Source organism: Puntigrus tetrazona, chromosome 5, assembly GCF_018831695.1.
Source record: "Puntigrus tetrazona isolate hp1 chromosome 5, ASM1883169v1, whole genome shotgun sequence".
NCBI classification, from domain to species: domain Eukaryota; kingdom Metazoa; phylum Chordata; class Actinopteri; order Cypriniformes; family Cyprinidae; genus Puntigrus; species Puntigrus tetrazona.
Window position 1 is genome coordinate 9831965 of NC_056703.1, and position 27833 is coordinate 9859797.

Below are 27833 nucleotides of genomic sequence, written 5' to 3' on the forward strand. Positions count from 1 at the left end.
GTTGAATTTGTCTTTAAATGACCACAGGCAGACGTACAGATACACTTGTTTATTTTCCATTGGATGTTTTGGTAATTCAATATAAACCTCTGTCAAAGAAAATCATTGAAATTATACATAAATCTTACTTATTTACATAAGTAATTTATAACATAAAAATATTCTCTGCATTGTTTTTATTTCGATTTTGGAGTGTGAACCTCACGTCTTTGTTGTGTTCATAACAGACGCAATGCGTTGATAAAAATACTTTGATTACATCATTTAAAGGCATCAGAAAAATAACTTCTATCCAGACAACGGCTGAAAAGCATGTAACGTCAAAAAAAAAAAAAAAAAAACTATGAAAATATCTGACAGTGCTTCCTTGTGACTTCAAAGTCTTTGACCGCAAGCCTTAAATCAGTTCAAATTGTAAAAAAAACAAAAAAAAACCAATTCTTGCTCAACCTTTTGCTCTTAGGTGACCTATAAATGACTGATCTGCTGTTCGGATATGATATGCACTATATGCATTGACAAATATTGCATGTAATTTATACCAAGTGTTGCTGGGACATGGCAAAAAAAGGCAATTAATGAGAAATGACATCAACATTGTGCACATCATAATATTTTACGCCCTTTTGTGTTTGTTTAAGCTTGACCCATTAAGTTACTGTACCTCTATGTGCAGTTTGGTTTGAGCTCAATGTATTTCATAACAAACAACTAATATTTAATGGATGGTTTCAGTTGTACAGTGCAGCCCTGTGAATATAAACTCCCTTGTATGAGAAGAGGAAACAATATTTCAAATAGCTCTCCAATAATAGAGGAGTCAACAGAAATAAACATGTATGATGCCTAGAGACCACATCTAAATTTACAGTCTGATCATTGGCATGAGATGCATCTGTCCCATTTGAGGGCGGCAAACAAACAGACAATACCTGGCACATTTCTGTGTAAAATATAAATTTTAAAGCACAATAAATCTGGAGTCACTTTAAAAGCAATAAAGAACCTTTGATTGACAGCCTGAATAAGGTACGTCACAAAAATACTACAGCATAAGGCCACCATAACCACTCAACCCTCAGAATGTTTGAATACGGTTTCCTAGGTTCCAGCCTGGAGACCAATTTGTTTCATTCATATAATCGTTTCAAAATTTGTTAATATTGCAGTACTGTCATTTTCTCAGTGGCTATGTGTCCTGCTACACATACAGAAACAATGAATCAAAGGCATACAGTACATATTTTGAAATGCATCCTTTGGCAACGGAGAAAAACAAAAACTGATGTGATGCTTGTGTAAAAAAAACAAAAACAAAAAAACTTCACATCAGTTGAATTAGTTATCACTGTGATTCACTAAACTACACGAAACAATCGGCAAGAAAAAATTACAATGGAAAACGCTAAATAAATGTGGCATTTTTGGAGTGGTTTTTATGGACTGGACAGAGAAAAAAAAAATGTAAATAAAAATTGATATAAAAATGTGCATGTACAGTGAATATATGTATTCTACAACTACTCAACTAACCAGGAAGGCAAGGATAGAGCTGGTGTCAACTTACATCACTTCCTCCCGCTCGAAATGATAAACAAAACCCACCTCGTCAGAGGCTACAAACGGGCATGAAACAGAACAGAAGCAAGCCAGCATGACAAAACATTTCCCCACTGCGTCATTAACAAGGCCACCATTACAAAAAATGGGTAAATCAGATGAAATTGTATTAGATTTCAATTGCATTTTTTTCCAATTCCAAAATAAAAAAAAAAGGTGCTAAAGTTCGATCCGTATATTTAGACATTCACAAAAATGATAATGCTCGGATCCTGATAGTCTGCAATTCCAAACAAAATGTGAAAGAACTTAAATCTTCAAAGTCCATTCATTGTGTTTCGTGCAAATCATTCATTTGCAACAATATGTGTGGGCAAACAGTAGCAAGCTCTAAAAGAGATACCCCTGAAACATTTGTGCAAACGTGACAGTAAAAATGTACCCCCATCGCCCAGTGCAACAATTCTGACCTCACAAACCAAGGAATCTGTGCTAACAACAACCACCTTGAAGTAGACCTAAAGTCCTTGTTCTTAAAAAAAAAAAAAAAACCTCATTCTTACCATCTCACCTACAAACAAACCAACAGAAGCTTCTCACAAGGCATAACGGGACTAAAGAAAGACAAATCAGACAAAACTTAAAATCTGAAATGATAGTTTACAACAGTCACACCTGTAAACCCGTTCAAGACTGGACGGTTCCTCCAAATGACTTTAATCTCGGCCCAAGTGTGTTCTTAAATGCGTGCACCATCGTGAGGCTTTCCACCTGGCAGTATGTGACCGCGTGTGCCGATGTGTTTAAAGCATGGCGATGTTCTCATGAGTGCAGTTCAGATGGGTGGAGGTGCTGCTTCCTCCTGGAGATTTTAAACCCTTTGTAGTGGCGCTTCCCAGGGTGTCTGCTTGGACATCGTCTCCGATCATGACGCCGGGCCCGTGCGAGAGGTTCCGCTGGAGGCCGGCCAACATCGTCTCGGTGGTGACGGTGCCAAACTCGTAGGTGAAAGTCCCGTAGAACACGAGGATGACCACAGTGAAGACCCACTCACAGATGGCCGCTGCGTGCTGCAAGACAAAGCTCTCGTGGATGAAGAATATCCCACCTGAGAGGAACTATTAAGGATTCAAACGGTTTCAAAAATGAAAGCTTACGAGGCACTGTGGCCCACTATAGAATTAAAGGGACAGTTCACTCAAAAATGAAAATTCTGTCGTCGTTTAGCTCGAGTTTTTTTGGTCTCCATTCTACAGTAAGCCAATAGAGGTTTTCACACCAGGAAAACACCACTGAATTTTCCTTCTACATCAACAACTGGAAAAATGGATGACAGTGGCTGGACTTATATATCACAGTTTTGCATGTTTGCAGAGTAAGTACGAGGCTGTGTTCCAGTCTGTTTTTTTATCGCTAACATCTCTTCATCTTGTTTACTCAAATGTCACATATGCCCACTTCTGAAACTTTGGAATGGGTTGAATTGGAACACCTTAAGCCCTCGATCACTTAGAATCTATTGAGTCGTTTTATTGTTTAGATTTTTCCCCTTACTTGTTTGTTTGATGCAGCATTCTATTATGTTTGTGGGTATGCTTGGGCTGTCATCCATAAAAAAAAAAGTTTAAAAGTGAAATGCACTTCATGCTGGCAGTGGGGATTCCTCTGAGGGGAAGTGCTTAGGGATGTTTGTGTGTCTAAAAGTGGAGTGGAACCACTTACCTATAATAGCGAATGTATACAGATTAGTGAGTGGAAAGCAGCCCAAGTAAAATTTGTGTTTACACAGCTCTTTCAAAATGGCCGGTGTCAGCATTGTCTTGTGTACACTTATACTATATGGGTTAGTCTGAATTAGGAGCTTGTTTCCTCCCCAAAATTGGTTCCTCTCTCTTATATATTAATATATATATATATAACACGTACTTCAAACTATAGTTATAAGAACTATGAATCGTTCTTGTGCATGAAAGCCCCTATTACGGACTTTGGTGAGTTAATGATGACAGAATTTTCATTTTTGGGTGAACTATCCCTTTTACTTAAAGCCATGGATTATTTATACGGAGATACTGGTTAATTAGCCGCTCTCATAGTTACGTCACCCAGCAACCCTTCAGCCACCCCCTTTTCCACCGGTTGGGGAACAAACTATTCATAAATCATTGATGAACACAGAAGCGATAAAGCAGGAAGGCCGGGAGACTCCAGCTGGGCTCATCTGTATCCTCAACGACATTTACACCAAAGCAATTAGATTATACCTCCGCTATTATATGAGTCAGGGGCTTCATGATCGTGACCAGGGCATCAGCAGGAAGAGAAACAGATAAAAGCTCAGCACTGCACCTTTCCTTGCACTCATTTTATGGTGCTTTTTATTTAAACAGCTGGTGTTAAATAAGATAGCTTACCAAAAATAGCAATTCTGTCATCATTTACTTATTCTCATGTCATTACATTCTGCAGAACTTACATGAAGAACATAAAACGGTGTACTTTAATAACACTGTTCTTTTCTATGCGGTGATGATGAATGAGTAGCATGCATATACACTAATAGTACCATAAAACCACTCCATACAAACTGCAAGTCTTCTGGAACCATATAATAACTTGAATTTAAAGGAGCAACAGATCTTGGCTTTCATGTTGGGACGTACATCCAATTATCAGAATTTGTTCTTTTGTTTGTATATTTTTCAATTAATCTGCCGATCCATTTCATCAAATTAAACTCTTAATTTGACCAATCTTGTTCTTGATTTCAACTCACTCACTCAACGATTAAGTCAGAGATGTAAATATTCACTAGGAAAACAGCATAGCTCTAAACACATTGCATAAGTCATATAGATGCATTTGTGTCATTTCTGAACCTTAATTAAATAGTTCACCAAAGATTAAAATTCTGTAATCATTTACTCACTTTCATGTCACTCCAAACTATTCTTTCTTTTCTTTATTGAAATACAAAAGAAGATACCGATACCCAAACAGTTTTGATTGCCATTAACAGTTTCTCTTTTAAAAGCCTAAAGAGAGGATAGAGCAACCAGTACAATTCCTTTTGTTCAGTTTGGAATGACATGACGATAAAGAAGTTTAATTTTGAGTGAACATTGCCTTTAAATGGCAACCAGGTGATATTATCTAAAATAGACAAATAAGCAATCCATATCAATGAAAATTATAAACACACTTATTTATCATTTTCCAGTAATACTCAGCAAGGAAGGATACTCAGAACCAGTGTGATGAGAGCACAAGTAGCCAGTGCCACACGCACATGAGCCATCCAGTAGTCCAGAGCCGTAACAGCCACCCGGTAGGTCAGCAAACACTGCAAACACACGAAAAGAATGCCTGCTGGGAACGCGGCGCCCGCACCTACATAGTGAAGTGTTTTAGCATGGTCCACCTAGTGAAAAACACAGTGGTAAGTTATTCAAGAAATGAAAAAAGAAAAAGGATTTTCGAAACAGGACACTTGTGAAATCTAACCTAGATAAAATGGACTGAAAAGCACTGCAAACCTTGTCTTCCTAAAACAAGAAACTTGCCTATTGCACACTCAGCATACGGATGAAAGTGCTATTAGGGATGAGGTAGTAAAATGCCCTCTAAAATCCATTCTGAAGAATGAGACGGCTGCACGCGTGGATCAATACTAATCACTTTGAGAACATCAGCCTCTGAAACACTCTGATGCACTGAATTTATGGCCGGTGAAAAACTAAGAGTGAAAAGTCAGCCCTTAATACCTTATCATGCAGCGCTAACAAACACCCAAATGCTTGTTACCATTTTCGGTTTTGGTGATGTAAATGGTGAGTGGAGCGGTCTACTATGAGATGTGTTTATCAGATAATAAATCATACAAAACTGGGTTTAAGTAGAATTGTGTGGCTGACCTGGAAGTTGCCCACCATGACCAATCCAACAGCATTGGTGAATCCAGACACAAGTCCACTGGTGTTGAGCCAGCAGTGGTTCCTGTGCTCGATGATCTGAGCATACCGCAACAGACACACTAACACCACTAAACAGGAAAACAGAACAGGAACACTAAGTAGAGCAACCAGGGCATTTTATGCATTTTAATGCAACTTGTGGTTAAAAAGTTCCTTTTTACTTTAGTTACAGTTTATTTTTGTTCCATAATGTAACATTTGTAAGCTAAGGATTTTGTTTCATTAGATACAAAAAAAAAAATATCAAAACAAGAAGCATTTACAAAAAGCTGATGCTAGAACTTTTCTTATAATAAGAAAAGACCATAATAAGTACATTGTACTTATTTTTTGATGCAAGTACATAGTACTTATGTAATGTAGAAGTAGTGCTAATGTAAAGTGTGATCAATTGTATTAAAAAAATAAATGGATCAAAAGCAACACTAAAAACATGTAAAAAAAAAAAAAAAAAAAAAAGTTTATACATAATATTAAGCAGAATACCCATTTAAACATTGATTAATGATAAATAAAAAAGTTCTTGAGTGCCAAACCAACACGTTATAATGATTTCTGAGGGATCATGTGAGCACAGGAGAAATTACATTCTAAATTATAATTTATTGTAATAACGTTATATGTAATATTTAAGTTTTTACTGTATATTTCATGATTTGATTCTTTCAAACCCCCCAAACTTTTAAATGCCAATGTACGTTAGAAACCTCAAGTGTGAACAGATTTAGCCTACGCAAATGTTATTTCTGTTTCTATTTATAAGATTCATTATTTAGGTCATAGTGTGGTGTAAAAAGTTTGTATTAACACCCCTCATTTAGAAGCAGATGACAGCCAACCTTCGACGAGACAAGGACAATCAAACCCCTAATCACATAATCGCAACATATCAGCTCGCTCGAAACACAACACTTAGTGAAGTGACACAGGAAAACATCCATTAGAGATGACGCAATAATAAGCAAGTCTAATGCAGGTATCTGTTTTTGCGACACCTACGCCACACTGATTGCTGAATGCTTCCATTCATGCTTTTGTTCTCCGTTATTTGATATGTCACTGCCGGTGTAGAATATGCGGAATATGAGAACAAGCAGTCTTACCCATGAAAGCTCCCACATTACCAATGAGACTGAACAGACAGCTCTCGGGAGGGTAAGATCCGCATTTACTGAATTAAAGTGAAGACAAAGGCACTGTCAGATCACGCTGGAAATAAACGCAGACTCAAAATAAAAGGAAAGAGCTCAAAATAAAGGAGACATGACTACCTGATGAGGGGAATGTCTTGAATGGTGCAGCATGTTTTTGGGAAGCCCGGCTTGGCTGTTTCCTCTGTGCATGTTACGTTGTATGACCTTTAAGAAAAAAAAAACAGCACTATCAAATTACATAAAGATCACACGCTTTAAATAAACTGAGTGAAAAAAAAAAAGCCCAAATTACCAGTTTTCGACAGGACAAACGTGGTGGTTCATTACAGCCATAGCATATCTGAAAACACAGCAAAACAACACATTGCGTGCCTGTTTGGACAAAATAGTGCCGATTTCAACTTTTAAAAACTATTCGATGTGACAAATTATAATTAATGCATGTGGACTGAAATATGGATTCGAATCATGGGCGGAATCTTATTAAAACTCACACTATCCATATCCCAGTGATCGAGAAGGCAGCCAGGCTGACAGGCAGTATGATCCAGGCAGTCATTGGTCTGACAGAGAGGCCAGTCTGTCCCAAGCATGAGGGGGAGGAACACAGAGGACTGGCAGGGTGAGACACAGGGGGGATGACGAGGGGGCACTGACATGCAAGGACACACAGGGAGGGGACATGAGAGGAGGAGAGGGATGCCACGCTGCTCCTTCCTTCGGGCCGCCAAATCCAGGCCTAATTAGCGTTTGCGGGAAACAAAGGAGGTGAACGATTAGACAATTGTTCGACTGAAATAATCACTTTAATTGTCAACTTTAAAAGGCATGGAACAGAATACGCGATCCGTTTTACTTCCGTAACGTGACGTTTTGCAGAGCGAGACAAAATGTATAAAAAGAAGAAAAAAAAAGAAGTGGAAAGAAAAGGTCAAAAGACGAGGGACTGGTCACATAAAAAGTGCTTTTAGGGTGGGGTAAGTTATAACAATACAATGAACTATTACTAAATTGCTTTTTTAATGGAATAATGCGCAACCGTGAAGACCATGACAAAAGTCACAAAGAGATGGAAGTAGCAATAGATCTCTTCTTTTAAGTCGTTACTAACAAACAAAGCACAAGAGGTAATAAGAAAAGTCAAAAATGAAAGGTGGGATCTTGATCCTGGTTGTTGATTGGATGAAGAGCTTGCAGTCACTTGTTAGAAAAGGATGGGGTTTAAAAGGGACTAAGTGACTGATGAAACCTAGCGTACGTCACTAAAAAGTGGTCTGTCACTTCACTGGAAGGTGCAGTTATGTTCTGGTTTAAAACTATTAATCGAAAAGAACGAATAACCAAAAACACTTCAACTTTAAGAAAAGAGAAAGGATTTTGATGTTATCCAGACCAGAAAAGCACTACTGAAAGTATCAGTTGTCGGTCTCAGCATTTTTAGTGCTTGTTTCCACTTACATTTTGCCCTTTTGACCCATTGATTAAGTAACTAAAAGCACTTTTAGTCCAAAGTCAATCCTGTAGTGTATGTGTGTGTGCGTGCTGCAGTGAACTTTGTTGTAAAAACATAAGCTTTACTGGAATTCTAAAACACATGACTGCCACATGATGCTGTTTGAAAACCTGGAAAGAAATACCGGCGAGCGGTTCACCACTAATGAGCAGCAATTATACAATGACTACAATGCTGTCTAGACAAGCAGCCATCTAGGTTTGTAAGCATAAACGTGATTAGGAAATCTAAACCTTATTTTAAGTTACACTAAACGCATCTTCACCTAAAAGGCTACCACTGATGTTCACATCAACTAGCCAGGCAGGTGAACGTGCTGCTGTGTCCGAGTCCCTCACATGCCTTAGTTCAAACTAAATTGTCATACAGGTGGCCTTCGTTGATCCCACTGTATCTTTTGTATAACCAAATAGAGTTTGCAAATCTTCGGGTTCGTTTCTAAATGTACCGACTGACTGTCTCAATCCTTAAGTTTCTAGCAATCCCGCGTTCACTAGCAATAAAGCTAACGTTGATTGTGTTTCGAAATCTTGTGCGCTTCCTTCCTGGACAGCATTTCGGGAAAACAGTCAAACGCGGCTGAGATGTCCCAAAACGCTGTCTAAATAGGCAGCTCACTCGCTTCTGAGACATAAAATCTTGAAACGACTGCTGCCGCCGAAAAAGACAATTACTTCTTGTTTACGTGACACTTCTGCCCGAAATATCTGTGAAGATTTGGTGATTAACAAACCAACGAGACGTTCAAATTTACATACCTTAAGTCCTGCTACTCCCTGCTTCCAACCTCACTCAACCTTGGTTGTTGCTTTACGATAAGGCACTGTTGCTAAAGCTGCTCCTCGCGCCTCACTGTAATTGTAGTTTTTTGTCTATTTAAAAAGAATGCGTTGCAAGGTGTCGCAATATTCGCTGGACTACTTTATCCACAATGCCAACGTACGGGGGCCGAGTGGTTGGAAATCGTCAGGATTGGCAATACAGCGACGTTCAGAGGCAAACTGCGTAACTGCAAGAAAAAAATGACTTGAACTGTTATGTATCCTTTTGTGTCCAATATTTACTGGCTGGAACAATGACTTGATAATATTTGTAATGTTAATTGTTTTTTTATTTTCTTTAATTTATGTAGTTATTTAATTTAATAATATTTTTTTGCATTTTAATGTTTCATATCATCAAACAAATTTAAATATTAATCAAAGATAATACAAGGATTTTTAGGAGGGGAAAACTAAATCCAAAACATTATCCACAAATGGTGAAAACATGGAACAGCGGTGAACCTTCCCAGGAGTGTCCGGCCGACCAAAATTACCCCAAGACTGCAGCGACGATTCATCCACAAAAGACTCCACAACAACATCCATAGAACTGCAGACCTCACTTGCCTCAGATGAGGTCGGTGTTCGTGACTCCATCAAAAGAAAGAGACTGGGCAAAAATGGCCTGCACAACAGAGTTCTAAGGCCAAACCGGTACTGAGCAAAAAGAACATAAAGGCTCGTCTCAGTTTTGCTGGAATGATTCCCAAGACTTTTGCACAAAAAGAACATCATACCAACTGTAAAATGTTGTAGTGTGAAGGTCTGGGGCTCTTTTGCTGCTTCAGGACCTGGACGACTTGCTGTGATAAATGGAACCATGATTTCTGCTTTCTATCAAAAAAAAAAAAAGACAATGAAGGACAACGTCAGCCCATCTGTTTGCAACCTTAAGCTGAAGCTTGGACTTGGGTTCTGCAGCAGGACAATGATCCAAATTCCTTCACATTACTGTAACAGACTCATTGCAAGTTATTGCAAACGCTTGATTGCAGTTGTTGCTGCGAAGGGTGGCCCAACCAGTTATTAGGTTTAGGGGGCAAGCACTTTTTCACACAGGGCCATGTGGGTTTGGATTTTTTTTTCTCTTTATAATAAAAACCATCATTTAATAACTGCACGTTGTGTTATCTTTGATTAATATTTAGGATTGATGCATTAGGATATCATTAATATAGCCAAAAGAACAGAGGACTTGTTCCTTCTGTTGCATTGTGTAACTGTGATAATAATAATGCATTTATTCATAACTGGGTCGGAAGAACTGCTTTTAAACACGCTCTTTAAATGTTCAATTCATTACTCTTTTTAGAAATGCAGAATGGATGAAGAAACTGATAAATAAATGAGCTGGATTTAATCTTATTTATTTGAACTGACTAACGTTGATGAAATTTGAATAGGGATATACAATTCTAATTGGATCAAAAACCATTTCTTTTATGTTTATTTAAATTTTACGGTTGATTGTTGTCCTTGTCTGCATAATTAAAGATTATATTAATATTAAAAATAAACAAATAAGTGTAGTTAAGTTTAGTGCAGCTTTCAAGATGGCCTTTAAAAATGTCCCTAGGTGGCAGCAGACCACAGTCAGTCACATCTCAACAATAAGTAACAGCTGCAATAGCTTTTTTTTTTAACATGACAGCGTGTCGCGAGGTAAATCTCATCTCTATTAGGGAGGATAGCAAATCCTGTCATTCTGACACACGCGAACATGAAAGAATCAATGACAGGTCACAGCACTCAAAAGAAAACCTGAGCTCGCACATTTGATTTACATTACCTGTAAAATGTTGCTGTCAGTTTGGAAAAGCTTACTGGGTCTTTCTTACACTGTCATTAACAAAGAAACACACGCTGAAAGTTACTGTCTGCTTTATATTTGAGGGTTATATGGTCCTTATGCATGAGAAACACTGATCTATATATAATGGCTCTCAAATATAGATCAGTGATGAGAATGCATGGACGTCATTTAAAAGCCAAATACTACATTTCCAGCACACTGTTATCAACTAAAGACGTGACGTCAAATGACAAGCTGATCTCAGATTCCTGGCGGCTGACAAAATGCGTTCTTGCTTTGATTAGAAAGCAGTATTGGAAATATCAAACCGTACAGACTTCCATACACTTTGAACACTTTCAAAATGAAATCGAAAATAGTTTCATTTAGTATGACAAAAACATTTCAATTTAAGATGCCGTTTAATGTTAAAAAGAAAGAAATCTTTCTCTTTCGTTTGTTTGGCAGTAGCTCTCAGCATGTTCCCGAGTGAAAGGCATTACAGTGAATCACTACCACACTAAACGTCAAGTAAAGTTTACATTGTGCAAGATTATGAAAATGTTTTATTTTCTTGTTCTCACAAATGACTGACAATTATTCTTTGGCAGTAGACATCTTGCTCCTAAAACTATTCTGTCCGACGGCATTTCATACCGATGACAGTTTGTGATAAAATGGGTTTCAGTAGATGATAACGTTTTACATTCTTCATATGCAGAGTGAATGACATGCACCGAAAAATCACATCTCATGAGTAGATTCAGGCCTCCTCATGAACCCCTAGTTATTAGAAAGAAGAAATACCTTAAAAATAAGAAAGTGCAATCAAGCTTCCTCTCAGAACAGAGCTGTGACAATTAATAACCGCTTTCAACAGGAAAGTCTGAAATAAGATTTGATGTTCATGTAACTGGGGTGCTGCGTGGCTTGAGCAGACAGTGGCTGGATAAAGGCACAACGTGAGAGTCTTCTTCTCTTGGCCTGGCATCTGGCTCTCATTCTTGCAGTCTGAACTGGAAGCTATTTGTGCTCCACTGGCTGATGTCACAGTTCAGCATGGTGCGTTCAGTAAAGCTCACGTTTCCGTCTCGGTCGATGAGGATGACTGTATTGGTCCTAGGATAGACAGAAACAAATATGACTTCACAACTGGAGGTAAAATAAAAAGTGCAGCATGAAAACCCTGCTCTACAGAGAGAGAAAGAAGTAAAAGCATAACGGGACCTTGTGCCGTATCCTGGTGAGCGCACACACACTGCAGACAGGGCTTGGAGCATGGCCTTGCTGAAGCCTACACCTTGACTCTCCTGCGTGGGGTCCGGGGTGTTTCTAAAAAGAGCAGAGGTGACATTCTTATGGGAGAGAACTGAGAGATGGTACTTGAACCGAGAGGCTACTGTCACCGACAGATAAGAGCATTTTTTGGAATGCAGAAAATGTATACATAAAGTATACGTTTTTGAACATCGTTTCGAAAGAAATATTCAGAAACAATAACAAAAAATACAATAGTACACAAAGTAGAGTTCACACTATTGTTCAGAAGTTTGGGGATGGTAACATTCGATACTTCTCATCAAGGATGCATTTGATGAAAAACAAATGGTAATATTATGAAAAATTACAAATTAAGAAATAACTGTTTATTACTAATGCTGGAAACAGTTGGGCTAAAAAAAATCTTTGCGCAATCTTTGATACAGTATGTTCTTTTATTTGATGAATAAAGTTCAAAAGAAATGCTTTTACTTGAAGTAGAGATGTTTTGCAACATTACAAATGCTTTATTGTAACTTGATCAATTCAATGAATCCTTTCAAAATAAAATATATACACTACCATTCCAAAGTGAATTCGAAAACCCTCCATTTTTGTCTTTACCACGGAATTAGTTTCTTATGCTAACTGATCAGTTTGGAAAATATAAGATCTAAGAACCGACACAACTGACAAGACTATTTACTTAAAATAGCATAACTGGTTTTAAATTAATTACTCCTACTGATGAATATTTAATTACATTATGAATGCAAACAGGTCCATAATGTCTAATCAGATGGCTTTGTTTCACTCCAATTAATGCATCTACAAGGTCATTGCTAAAATGGGTAGGCAATCTGTCTGTCACAAACGTATAAATCTTCCTGGAGCCCCTGCTTTCACTTCTGCAACTTCAAAACACAAAAAACTAATTTATTAAAAAGAACACATAACACCGCTGTCTCTAAAATAAAATGAAAAAGGGGTCAAATAAATCTGTAAACAAAATACTGAAAAACAACCATGCTTAAGTTTTGGACTCATCCAGCGTTTTTATTTTCTTTATAACATGCCGCCTGCATACACCTTATAAAACCTGAGAAAATAAAACTTCAAAAATCGTGCTGCTTGTGATTCAGAGTAACTTTCCAAAAATCCATTTGTTTTGTGTCTCAAGCGCTCCTTGAGGATCAAAAAGGATGGATGCTGGTTTGATTGTTTAAGAAAGATAAAAGCTAGATGGAAGATAAAGAGAAACAGAAGACAAAAAAAGCAAGAGGATGCTAATTTTCATAATGAAGGAGTGTCCACTTACAGCTCCTCGTTATTGAGGATATGGAGCAGTTCCTGCACTAAGCCATCAGGGGGCAGTGTTTTGTTCACTACACTGGTGAACAGCTGTTTGCCGTGCAGCAGCTTTCTCCACGGAGTTTCCAGAAGAGAGTTACTCAACCCATAGATTCCTGCTGAAACAAACACAATCATCCATCACTTCCTGTGAGCTCTGACTGAGACACGCCCACCAATCTGGTGCTGAACGAGCGAAAGTGGTCTGTATTGCAGACAGTAGGTGTAACACTGCAAACAGCAGAGCTTTATGCAAGACCACTGGTGTCTGAACACAGAGCGCTAACTGAGGGACTGAACAAACCTGCTTTGAGATGAATGGGCTCTGAACTGCCCTTGTTTCCATAGTAACACAATGTGTCTTCATTGGCCCTGCATCCAACAACACAGCGAGAAAAAAAAAGGAGTTAGTGCTTACTGCTAAAACACAATTAAACACATATTTTCAGCTATTCTTGCATCATCCGTCACTTTAAGCAAAGTTACAATTTAGTTTATGCAATGCATAGTTATGTAATGCGTACATATAGAACCGTAGAGAAAGTCAACGCAAATCAACACATCCTAATTAATAAAGTAGCGAAATAAGTCATTAGTTATACATATTCTACATATGCTTTGTTATAAACAGAATGACAGACTGATAGACAGACATAGATATATAGAGTTATATTTGTTCAGCACGAATGAACTCATTGTATCAATGTGTAGACAGGAAGTAGAGAACGCTCTGAATGCAGATAGTTTAAAACCCTCACTAATTTAAGAAGCACTATCAATGATTTGATTCTGGAGCAAGGCCTGAGACAGACAGAATTACAGTCAAACTTACAGACAGACAGATAGATAGACAGACAGTCTCTGTCCTTCATCAGCTCATGAAAGAAATCTTAAATCAGCCTGTAATTAACGAGGAGAGTGAATCTCCTTTCGGTTCGTATGTATGAGATCAGTCTGTGTATCATTCATTTATCTGATTAGACAGGTTCCTGTTTTCATACACATGAATCTAGTGGATGGATCCTCAGCGAAGCTCATTACTCCTGATGGAAGATACGGTGATATAGCCGTGTGTTTCAGAGGACATTTTATTGGCCCAGGAGACAAAGGAGGATGGCTATGAAAGGAGAAATGGCCAATTTAGGGTTTTTGAAAGCACTTTGAGAGGGACATCAATAATGCTGGTTGAACAGTTTGGCAGCGATGGAAAACCACGACGAAGAGAAAGGCAGACAGTGAGGAAAGGACTTCAGAAGCCTTAGATCTCTGGAGACTAGACCCCCTTGTATAAGTACTGGGATAAAATAAGTATGCAGAATGCTGACTTTCCAGTAAAAATCACATCTGTTTTAGGAATCTTCAAATGAATGTTTATTAATGGACTGAACTATGCAACTTTTTTTGTGGATTAAGTGCACCAAAGTTTTTTCCTCCCTCTGTATTCAGTTTCATTCATCTACATGTTCCACATATTGTTTATATTATATACACTTCAAAATGATTAATTTCTAGGATGACGATTGGTTAATGTAAAATTCCATATACTGTATGCTAAAATACATAATATAGTACAGGCTATGACACAAAACACCTGTAGCAACTGTTTATATCTTGTACCTTCTTGTTTAAATAATCCCCATTACACCAGCGGAGCCTATAAAGAGTACTTACTTTGAGCAAACTACACTGGCACAAACACAATACCTTCTAATAATGGCCTTATCTATCTCCACTAATGCATTAATTGCACTGAAAGACTTTAAACACTGGGGCATAAGAGCCAAATAGCCTTCTAATGATGTATTAATGCAGCACAGTAATTGTAGTAAACCAATAATCAAATTACAAATTAATTTTGTACTGGAGGCATGTAAACTCAAATAACTGTTTAGTTACTATAGCAAGGGCATTTCGTTTTTGAGATGTAGATCAAAAAGTCTTACACAGCTAAAGCAGCCAGTCAACTCAGCAGATAAACATTTTAGTGTTACACACCCAATCTTTCACACCCGATTTATCATACCAGCTTTCAGGAAACTAATTTTAACTACACCCATGACACTAGCCAGCTACACCCATAAATGGCATACACAATATATAGTAATATAATATAATCATTCTAATATACAGGAACAAGAATTCTAACTTAACCTTTAAAAATCTGTTTTCTGATTTATCAGGTCACATTTCTTCATATTTATTTTTATTTTCTTTATTATGTCTGGTTGTTGGAATGTTAATAGTTTCCCATATTTTAATGTTTTTTTTGTGCCTAGTATGCGCAAGAAATTAGAAACATTTATTTGTGAACTGCAGGTTTGCCGTCAGCTCCAATTAAGTTTTTAACACCATTAACACCTCTGTGCAAAGCCTGCATTACTTTCTGACAGGATCAAAACAATACATGCTGAAATGTGCCAAAGATAGCATCTATCTTACTGCTCTACATTATCTCACCTTGATTGAATAGGCTTTATTGGTAAGTAAATGTGGGCGGTCACATGTGCGCGTGTTCACATTAAAAAATTTGCCTGATGTCACTACCGAAATAAGTGACTGGTTCAGTAATAACAATCTGAAACACTTTTGAACCTGCCTGAAGATGTTAATCAGAGCATAGTTAGCTAGAACAGTTCTAAACAGAAATAAAAACTTAATAAAATAATTAAAAAGAGACTTTTGAAAACAACAATGGGAAAAAAATCTATATAATTAGAAGTTGAAATGTATACAATATTTATACTATACAATATAAGTTGAAATTTAGGGGTTATGGTTTGGGACAGCCATTGTCCAACTGAAAGTACCCAATAAATAAGGTTATTAAATTTATTAAGATAATAATAGACAATAATAATAATAATAATAGACAATAGAATGATCATAATAAAAATCTAAGGCTTGAATAATTAAGGCTTGAATAATTTTAAAATGTGTCTTTTGGTTTTATATACATATATATATCACACTGAAAGAGGAATTTTAATACTGAATCTGATTTGAATAAGCAGTGGTCTGAAATGTCATATAAAAAACATAAAGACTATTATGAGTGTTGTCAGTCACATCACTGTAGAGGAACAAACAAAACCCCTATATTCTTTTGGAAAGGCTGTCTCTATTTACAGAAGACAGCTGTATTGATTTCAGCACAAAATGCCTATTGTAATTCCTCAGAGTTTATCTGGACATGTATCGTTTGGTCCTTTGTGGACGAGGAAAGAAAGCGCGAGTCCGATAAGCTCAATAATGATCTTGTTTATTAAAAGGGTAAACAAATGAATAACACTCTCCACGGTTATGGCTTTCTGTTTCATTACTGTGTTTGGGAGTCTGAGTGGCCTTCCAATGTATTTTCTGTTTATAAACGTTCGCTTGAAGAGACAAGTCCCTCAGATGTCAGCATGGACTTAAATAATACATTGCCAAATTAGCAGACAGCCTTTCAGGAATCTAAAGGATGGGGTGATGATGACTTGTTTTAAGTGTATTCTAACATCTAGTTAAATAAACACTGCAGTGTCAATCGAATTGCTAAACACTATTCAGCCATAGTATATTTATTCACTCCTATTGCTATTGCATATGATACAGGCATTGTAAATGTATCCTTAGGCTACAAGCTTGCTAAATGTAAAATAAGCACAGATATCCTCTACACACTGAACCGCTATTATGCTATTACACACACAAAAACATTAATTATATCAATAAACGTCATTATTTTTGACCTTTATTATGTGGAATCATGAAACCCATCTTCTTAAATCACCCCAAATTACTATGCTCTGAGAAAGTCACGCTGCTGGAAATATGCCATCTGTTCGGACTATATTCTAAATAGACTTCTTGAGCTTCAGTGTATGGAGAGCAGGTGGCGGTACCAGTGCCTGCTGTCACTCTTAAGGACTCCAGAGCTTAGACTGTATCATCATTGTCATGTCATCCTCATAACTAATGATAAAGAAAGTGAGATTGCGAAAGACACTTCACTTGTAGTAATTTTTGAGCTATTTCTCAAAATGTTGTGACTCTTTAAACAGGCTTGATAAAGCACCAAGTGGTCATAATTAGTGACAAGTGGTTTTAATTAGTGGACTGACAGATGAGATGTACATGATTTAATTGGATTTAAAAAAATACAAAAATCTCCTGAAGCTGGTCGCCTTGAACTTCACTTTTGATTTTTTACATTGTATATCTAAATAATTAGTTTAATGCAGCTGTTTGAAAACTAAATTATGAACATAGATGCCAACAAAAACTTCTGAAAAATATAAAAATACAAACTAGGTATTATTTGAACCTATTCGTTTGAATGAGCTTGCTTCATCCAAAAAACTCTAACGGTGAACCATTTGATTTATTCGAGTCATTCACCATTTATGCAAGGTTATATATATTTGAAAAGAACCAAACAAGATTTGCCTTTCACCACTCACCTGAAGTCAGCAGTAAGGAGATTGAAGCCATTATATAAATGAGCTTCTGAAGACACTTTGCGGAGGTATGCGAAACTGTCCAAGTTATCCGTCAAATAGTTGGACACCAGGAAACCTGAGTAAAAATGATGAATAAAGACAGGCATGTATCAATGGTCCAATTCATTAAAACCATTGATTGCGAAAGAGGAGGAATGGGATGTGAACTTGGCAAAGGTCATTTTCATTTTGTCCACTCTCAAATATGTCATTTAGGCAGATTTGGAGAACTAATGGCTTAAATTAATGCAATTTGTTGAACAACATGTACTGAGCCATATTTCCCCAGCACTTGTACGCAGCTGTTGTGTACAACCATCCAAATAACAGCTGGGTTGTTTGCATTATTTTTAGTGACATGGCTTTGGAACAGAGGGGTGGGGTGTGTTCGACATGCTTTTGATGGTAAGTGCTAGTGAGGTGTCAGCCTATAAAGAGGCCCTAAAGAAGCTAAGCAGACACTGGAGTGATGACAGTGAGCAGTCTAGTTCAGCTGAGTGGAGATCTGCAGTGAACAGCTGTTCAAGTCTCTGGCCTCACCACCCATATGAATGCATTTATGTGAACATGTCAGCAATCATTAAGAATAACATAATTAAGGCAAACCCCACTTAATATTCAGCCTAACCTCTTCAGCATTGTGGGTTATGAGTAAAGACCTTCCAGGAAGAATGTTAACAATGTAAACTGAAACTGAACATCAAACTAAACAAACAACGTAGACTAAAACTACATAATTGGAATAAGGTTCATTTTGGAGCATTACAATTTGAAAATTGTTGCAACTAGGGCTGGGCGATATGGCACAATATTTTTTTTTTCAAATTAGTCGATGACGATAAATGTCAAATCTTTTTTTTAAGTTTAAGTTTTAAGTTTACATTTTTTTTGCTGCAAAGTTACCGGAATGCAATCATGTTAATCAATGTTTCTGAAATTGTCTACGCTTGTTTTTGTCAGAATCACTTTAAATATTTTGGGAACCAATTTTATATTAGAACCTCTTATATTTGGGCGATAAACCAATCGGATCATGCTCACAGATGCAACTACACTATAATCTTATAAAAGGTTGTTGGATGTTAGAGTCTAGCTCCATACTATTTGATCCAGGACTAATTTTCTTCCTACCTGAGATATTACATGTCAAATAACAAAGATAAGTGCAATTCCCTTGAGTGCACTTTTATTTTCTGGCTTTTATCTGTGGTTTCGCAGCATGATAATTTCCAAACATAATACAACTATTTCTAAAAAAATTTAAAGTTATGAGTTATTACTATAGTGTACGTGACCCTGAAAATTTAAAAATGCCATTTTATTGAGCATAAATTTCCATAAACCAACACTGACGGAAGGACCTGAGTCCTACCCAAGGACCAGAGACTTAGTCATGGGCTCTTGCTATTTAAATGGTTTAACAACCACCCAGAGTATCTTGGAAACCAGCTAGAAATATTCTAACCACCAACCAGATTACCCCAAATATAGCAACATACTAAAAGATGTAAGAAGGCCTTAATATCTATATAGCAACATCTTGATAAAATTTCTAGTCCAGCACCAAGCCATATCTAGACTGTTACTGAACTATTGTAGTAAACTGTGAGAAATGTGGCCATTTCTATTATAATGCTTTGCATAGGCAAGCGCCACTCACATTTTCTTGAGAAAAATGTTAAAATCTAGTTATTGTTATTATTTCTTTTGCTGATTTAAAAATCTAATTTATTTTTTATTTGTGAGAAAGCCCCTTAGGGCTGTTTTTACTTTCTCAGCACTTCTGTTCTTTGGTAAAATGTATTTCAGCTTTATGCTTGTATATTACAAACAAATACATAAAAAATGGATTCGGAGGTGTGCATGTATAGTCTTGGTTGCATAAGACTCTTCAGTAAATTAGTCTATGATACATGTTTGTATATAGCAGTTTTGATGAGAGACTCGATCTGCCCGAGCTATATAAAATACAGAAAAAAAAAAATCTCTCTATGGCCGTTCACTAGAACAGAAAGTGCATGGACGATGAAGGCTTTTCAAAAGGTGAATTATGCTACCATTAAGAGTAATCTGTCAGAGTAATACATTGATTAAGTGTGTCTAGGCAACTGCTCGTAATAGTGGAGTACATTAATACAAATGGGTGAAAGACCTACACTACCTCTCCCCTGAGCATCTGGATTTTGCCGTGCTTCCAGGTAATTGGTCAGTGCCGCCAGTTTCCCTCGTTTGCTAATTCCCAGCCACGATCCACCTTCCTTTCCCTCTTCCAGGTCCAGACCTAATGACAGAAAACAAAAAGTCAAATTGTGAATTAATGTCAAAGTGACATTAAATACTCTCTGCTGGCTATAATAATAAAACCGGCAGGAGATCAGATTTAGACGTACCAATCAGCTCTGGAATGTTCACTCAGAATGACCTGAACTGAAAGTAAAGAATAATATTTCTAATCTTGATACTGAAAAAACCAAAGTACTTTATAGGCTCAAGCACACTGATGTTTCTAGTGCTTTGAAAAGAGGAGAAATTCTGAACAACCGAATCACTAAATTTAAATTAAAACAGTGCTAGACGACTTCATTTTTCTTAAAAAAACCCACAGAGTGATTCATGGTTAGTAACAGCCCATTAATAATGGTAACATTTAGCATAGTATCCTTAAAAAACACCAGGCCTTCTCATCTTTACCTAAAGATTCCAACATTTGTCATCCATATCCTACACATCACTCCTCAGACAGATAAAGGTTTCTTCATTAGCAGTAGAATTTGTTTCACTAGACATAAAAGCACCCACCAACCATCCATTTAAGTCTGATCCAAGGATTGAATGGCAGAACATGGACAGGAACAACAAAACAAAAGCCCCATAATCTTGTGGAGCCAGGGCAGTGACTGATTTCTGGTCTGGGATGTATTGTTTAGCAGACTGTGGTTCATCAGTCAATCGAACAGTTCTTACTCCTTGAGGGTGGTCAGCTGAATCCAGACAATGGACACTTAATCAAATGTGGATGATTACCTTTTCCTCTCCTAATGTCAGATTGATTATGACTGAATTCCCACTACTGATGCGTGATGCAAGAGACTTAAAACATAATTATAACCCCTCAAGCAGTAGATGCAACCTGCTAAATAATTCTGTTTCCTCAGGAAAAAAAATTCCCTTCAATGATTCTCTTCAAACTGAATGTTTTGACAAATATAATAATAAGCACTGACTCAACAGATGATGCTGTTTAAACCAGCATGATGTGGTCTAAATATCCACAAACAGAATTTTCTTATGTTTTTGAATTAAATAAGCTAAATAGCACAAGATGTTATTTAAATAAAAATAATAAAGCCAACATAGAAATTAGGAGAAAAAAGGTCTAGATAAGCTATCCTACCACACAGCTTGACTAGTTAGTGGACAAATAGCCAAAATATTAAAACTTAAGCAACTATTAGAAAAAAAACAAACATTATGTCTAAGTGGGCTCTAGACCAGACATCATGCAGATAGTTAAATGATTGGCTCTGTGAGACACAATATATAGACTCTTGAAGAAACTATTGTTCATCCAAAACTGTATAACATCAGTTATTTGCAGTTCAGATGAATTCTTTAAAAAAGCAACATCTGAATTCCTTGCAAAGCCAAACATTTGCAGAAAGCCAATAGTTCTATAATAAAAAAAACTAGACTTTGAGTATTAAATATTTGTATATTTGAAAAATAAGACTGATATTTACCACTAAGGATCTCATTGCTGCTGCCCCAGAAGTCTGCAGCTTTGGACGGTCTGCTGTAGACCTCATCTCTGTTAGCAGCCAGAATAAGCCTGCATTTATAAAAAAAAAAAAAAAAAAAAAAAAAAAAAAAAAAAAAAAAAAAAAGATGAAGGTGACATCACACAAACTTTTTCACAGCATTCTTCTTATAAAATGATACTGATAACATGTCATTTCTATAATAGCACACATCACTATAATCAACCACCTATAAAATCGTCTTTACAGTTTTAGAAAAAACAAAACAAAACAAAACAAAACAAAACAAAACCTAATGCTGTGATTTGCAATGTGCAAAGTTAATGGACACTGTGTTAACTAATAAAGGTCTGATTTTTAGTCAGACTTCCTGTGGGAGAGGGAAAGATGGAGGCTGGCACTGTTGAATGGGCTCATAGGTCACATGTGCACCTAAATGTGTTTATCTCTCGCTGATCCCAGGAGAGCGCTGAATGCTGTGCCAGCTCCACACCTAAGGCCCAGAGAAGGCTCAGCTGTGATGCTGAAAGCTGCTGTGTGTGGTTTTATTGTCTCTGTTTAGGCCTGATGCTCTATAGAAGCCTCTCCGTAAATAATATCCAGTGTAATGGGATATTTGTTTATATCTATGCACGTTGAACTAAGTAATTTGGGATTTATGAGTCAGGAAATGTCAATCATACATTCTGCAAGGACATAAAAAAAAGAATTTAAGAATTATAAATCTATATAACTAGGCAACTACAGATTGAAAGGATTGACAATTTATGTCAAAGGAGATTTTGATGAAATTCCAGAGCTTTCTGACCCTGCAGAGACAGCAACACAACTGAAAGGTTCAAGGCCCAGAAGGACATAAAATGGTCCATGTGACATCAGTGATTCAACCTTAATATTTTAAAACTACGAAAACACTTTTTCAGCACAAAGCAAGCAATTTCTATCCTTCTGTGTCAGTTTTCGACATGGGTTCACGAGAGCACCCCAATGTGCCTTTAAGCAATAATTTAAAGTAAAGCTTTAACATTTAGGTTTGTAAGGCATTCAAAAAAATGGAAGCACTAGAATGAATGCAAAATGAAACGGCTCAAAGCTCTCTTAACACTGGCTCTGGGCCAGTGGGCCATCTTTCAAAGTAGATAGAGCTGACTGTCAGCTTATGCACCTTGGTGGGTCATTAATGTAAACACAGTCAGTTGAGTGAACGTAAACTGTCAGGTCACCGAAAAAAAACGATCAGAAGTTTTTTGCGTTAAGCCTTGAATTGAAAATGCAGCTCATTTTTCAGGGGCACAGGTTTATCATTCTGTCTTCCTGGCTATGCTTATAGGAACTGCTTAGCCACAGCACGGAGAGTCAACTGTCCACTGTATTTCCAGCCTGTGGAATATGACAGTCTGACAGTGAAAAAGAAAATCAGAGAGACAAAGAGTGATGAAATATGCTGGAGGTTGATGTACCCCAGGAATATGTGCTCTATACTGGAGACAGCTTGCAAAGCAGGAAAAAAGCTCTTCTCCATCTGAAAACAACTTACTGGCTTGACAATGTCAATTACGCCAGACCTTGGGCAAGGTTATCACCCTCTTTGTCAGCCTAAATGGAAAGATATTCTTTCTCACTGAAACAGAAAAATGGCAAAAAGATGACTGGACACGGCAAGACCTGAAAAGAAGTCAAGGGCAGATGAAGATACATTTGGGAGACCTTGAGTGATGTACACAAACAAAACAAAAATCCTTATGTGACTGATTGATAGATAGATAGATAGATATATAGATAGATAGACAGATAGATAGATCACAAATTCAGTAAAACAGTGATGCATTTATTTAGTAAAATCTTTTGAAAAACATACAAAAAATATATACGAAAGTTTTCTGACCCCAAACCTTTGAGTATATGTCACATAAAATGTAAAATGGGTTATGAATACCATTTCATAGTGACTTTAAGAAGACAGGCATTTTAACATAAAAGAAATCAAAACCTCACCTTTAAAGGTTTCTCTGAATTTAGATACTTCAAGAATAGACTTAAATGCCAAGTATATTTCCGTATGTTGCTTTTCAAAGTAATTTTTACGACTCCTATTTTAAAATGAATTTCACGACAAAAACACACTTTTAGTTTCTTAATACACACAGTGAGTGTTTCTAAAGTTCAATGTCTGTTCCATATAATCATGTTTGTGTTAGCATCATGATAGCAAAACATAATGATGATCGACTGATTTTTAACATCCAGATCATCAAGAAGAGAAAAAATAAGCACCACGTCAATGCTAAGATATGTCAAGACCATGAATATCAGATCTAGGTTATACTGTGTCTTAAACAGCTACCAACTAAAATTAATTTTGTTGCTGCTAAATTATCTCTAGTTAAAATTTCAGACTATGTTCAGGATCTTTCTGCCTCTCCAACAGGCTCCATCTGTTCCAACGATAAAATACTACTACTAAGTGGATCCATTTTAGTGCCATCAAAGTCAACACGACCATATATAAGTAAACTGACCAAGACCTCCAGCCTGTTTTCTCTCAAAGGGCTGCTGGCTGGGAATGTGAGGTCAGAGGGTAATAGGATGAAGATTAAATGGTTCCCAAAAGAGGCGTTTATTTGCACCAAACACGTGCGATATTGGTTTTGAACCGTAATGAACTTTGCAATAATTGTACACTTCTTTAGGGTATTGTGACTCATTAATTTCAGAGGCGTTTCTGTTTTTAAGATGGATTAATGCAATGACCTGAATGGGGTGAATCATAGTGCATGATTTTTTTAATGTCAAATTGTAGCTTCTGTCTGTGAAATATTCTGCAGAGGTCAGTACTAATGACATGACATTACTGTTGAAGCCTATGTCAGTGTTTTACCAATCTTTCTATCTTGATTACCCACAAACTGTTATTGGTTTGTGCCATTATAAACACCAAAGCTGAAATAAGGGATAGTGAAAACCCTGTATAATTAGGATGGTTTTGCTTTAACTAATCTCGACTAGACTCTTAAAGGGTGTAGGTCGGATATCGAGTACGAGTAAGCCTAAGTATCTTGTGCTTTGTTAATGTCATAGTCTTGCGATCTTGTTACTGTGCTAATAAATAGTGTTTTCATTACACTTTAGATATTACCATTTGAGTTTATGTTATACGGCCCATTCGAGTTGGTCATCTATAGAATGATTCCATTAAAATTAAAAATTATAAATATTATAATTATTTTCTTTTGAACTAAATTTACCTGTTTCCTTCACAAGGTTCTTTACACATTATGCATTTTTGGGATCAAATCGGGTGAAGCAAGACAGAACAGACAAAAGACTCAAGATGCAATTTGGCCAATTAAGATGGACTATTTATACCCTTACATGCCATCTTACAAATGCTGGCAAGACATTCATCAAAAGATGAACAAAGATATACGACTGAATGCACATGGACAAACCAAGGAATTAATTGAAAATCAAAACTATCAAAAAAGGTTTTTACTTAACATCAAAAAGTATTATAATAAATATATAAATATAATAGTACAGTAATAATAAGGCAGCGCCAACTGGCAGAACATAACACTGTAAAAATAATTGGAATGTTGCAAAAGCTTCCAGAAAAATACAGAATGAAGAGATTTTTAAACATCCCTTAGATCTGCTTAAGCACCCCATTGGATGTACATACTCGTTGTTGGGAACCACTGGTCTAGGTGGATCCAAGCAAATTGTAATGTTGCTAGGTTACAGGAGGCAATGCAAACAGAAGAACAGGACAGAATATTGTTAAAATATTTACCTGATTATAGTTCATAATTATAGTACATTTTGGCACTGTTTTGTAAACAAGTTGACGCTAAGCTGATTCCTAAATCAGAGGAAGCAATGCACCACAAGACAACCTTCAAGACACAGTGTCACTGATTAGATTTTACATCCTGGGTTATCTGTGACTCTGAACCACTGTGACTGACTCAATATTAGATAATCAAATTACAGCTTGCTGGGCAATAATCCTGATTAGCGTAGCGTGTTACAATCTGACAGTATTAACAAAGGTAACCTCTCTGCAGTGAAGGGAAAGAAAGACAGAACACTAGCACATGCAAATTGATTGCATACACATGATTCATAGCTCACCAGGCAACAGCTATTGACAAAAAAAATACTGACTTTGCTCTCTCTAGCTCTTTAGAGACTCCTGACATTTGGCAAACCCTGACCTAGAGGCATATCCTTTAGGGACTGAGAGCTGAAAACTCTGGTAGAGGTCACCTGGGCCTAGTTCATCAGCTTGGTACGCCACAACACTTTTGCAGTTCTGCACATTCATTGTTTTTCTGGCCTTTTACAGTAAGTGCACACCACAGCTTAAACAAAATGACAGGTTAGACTAAACGCAGTGATGAAATAAAGCCACCTGAGATTTAATGTAACATGAATGTAAATAAAATAAAAAAAAAATCCTGAAACAAAAACACTGCAGTTAAAAAGTTTGGAGTCAGTAACATTTTCCTTTCATTAAGCAAGGATTCATTAAAATTATGAAAAGTGACAGTATAAACGTTTTTACAAAAGATTTTGTATTGATGTCTGCTGAATTGATGTCTGCTGAATCATGTGACAGCTCTGGCATTACAAGAATTTTTTACATTTTAAAATAAAAAACAATACGTTTTCAACTGTAATAATATTGTTTTGACTGTATTTTTAGCACATACAGGCTTAAAACTCTTATTCTAATTCTTTGCCGGAATTCAAATTTTTATAGCATCACAGTGACAGTAATAATACAAGGTTGCAGGTTTCTACGGGCATAGTTGGAATATCAGAGAAAGAACAATGCAGGTACATATCATCAAGTGTTAATCTATTAATTCTGAATTGTTACTGTAATAATATATGTCCAGAACATAGCGCATCCTCTTTCACACCATTTACTCTATCAAGCTTAGATTCATTTCTGTCACTGCACTCGCCCAATCTTACATTTCTGGCGCTTTTGATGTCTCAGAATAATCCTGCTAGCCATTGTAAGACATACCATTATAACAGAAAGTACACACTTAGATACATATTGTAATTGAGACTTATCACCTAATAAACGCAGGAGAGGAGTTAAGAGATATTGTGGAGCCGTACCAGCAACTTATGGCATCTATAACTTGCTTCCAGAACTATGCTACACTCCCAGATACAATGTAAATAGGTAATGACTTCCAAATGACATTTCCAGCACAAATTATATTTCATCAATTTCATCCTATTAAGTCTGCAGTGTGGTAATATCTATGAAGAATTTTATATTGACAATTATGAAGAATTATTTATATTGCTGAACCATTTCTCTTGATCAATTTCTTCACCAATGTCTCTCTGCCATATGGTCCTTAAATTTACCAGTTCACTACTCCTAAGGGAGTTTACCATTTTATATAATTGTGAAGATTTCAATATCTTGAGATAGGATTTTCAACCATAGGACAAGTGTACAGTATAAAATTACGTAACTGTAAAAACTTCCAGAAGTATTTGATTCCTAAGAGACACTTTTTTAAAATTGCATAAGACCTTAACTCACCATTCTCATACAAGTCATCAATTAAGCTTATACCTTGCTGGTGCCAGTACTTCCAATAAATCACTTTTTACCTATAGAGATTGATGGGTTATGCCATAATGAAGAGTATTTCTGTAAATAATGAGATGGTTAAATATTTTAAGGATCCTGTAGTATTAAAAGTAGACTGTGAGAATACTTCAGTGGGATTGAAAGGTACATATATTATATTCAACATTCATCCAGTCAGTTTTATTCTCCCCTTGATTTCAATATTTAGCTATTTTAGACAATACAAATGACAGATGATACAGTCTACAATCAGGAAAGCCCAATGCTCCTTTTTCTTTAAGGGCAATCAGCTTATTTAGATCGATCCTTGCCCTTTTCCCATCCCACAAAAAATGTTTCATTAAACTGTCGAACTGCTTGAAAAAAAGGATGGGATTTTATTTGGAAGCAACATTAATACATAATTAAGCTGGGGGACTATAACCATCTTAATAATATGAATTTTTCCCCAAGTAAGTTTGACTTTTTCCCACTTCTCCAAACTTCTGTAATATTACTTCCTCTATGTTCTGGGACAGTAAAACTACTTTTAAAACAACTA

The 27833-nt window shown here is 36.6% G+C and overlaps 2 protein-coding genes across 3 annotated transcripts in view; both read right to left on the minus strand.

Moving 5' to 3' along the window:
• Positions 1-34: 34 nt before the first annotated feature.
• tmem150aa (transmembrane protein 150Aa) lies at positions 35-9115 on the minus strand. Its single transcript, XM_043240109.1, has 8 exons — positions 8960-9115; positions 7183-7427; positions 6981-7028; positions 6806-6892; positions 6638-6705; positions 5475-5602; positions 4804-4981; positions 35-2668 (listed from the first exon to the last, which is right to left on the minus strand). The coding sequence occupies exons 2-8, from the start codon at positions 7245-7247 to the stop codon at positions 2364-2366; spliced, it is 879 nt and encodes a 292-aa protein (XP_043096044.1). The 5' UTR covers positions 7248-7427; positions 8960-9115; the 3' UTR covers positions 35-2363.
• A 2234-nt stretch (positions 9116-11349) lies between these two features.
• Positions 11350-27833, minus strand: part of tango2 (transport and golgi organization 2 homolog (Drosophila)) — an 18061-nt gene continuing 1577 nt past the window's right edge. Inside the window, exons 3-9 of one of the 2 annotated variants that reach the window (XM_043240807.1) lie at positions 21649-21737; positions 20070-20189; positions 17870-17984; positions 13732-13799; positions 13396-13543; positions 12045-12149; positions 11350-11936 (exon numbers count right to left, since the gene is read on the minus strand). In XM_043240807.1, the coding sequence (XP_043096742.1) occupies positions 11816-11936; positions 12045-12149; positions 13396-13543; positions 13732-13799; positions 17870-17984; positions 20070-20189; positions 21649-21737 (766 nt within the window). In that variant the 3' untranslated portion in view covers positions 11350-11815. Of the gene's footprint in view, positions 11937-12044; positions 12150-13395; positions 13547-13731; positions 13800-17869; positions 17985-20069; positions 20190-21648; positions 21738-27833 lie in introns of both variants that reach the window. The other variant, XM_043240806.1, reaches the window with a different exon arrangement.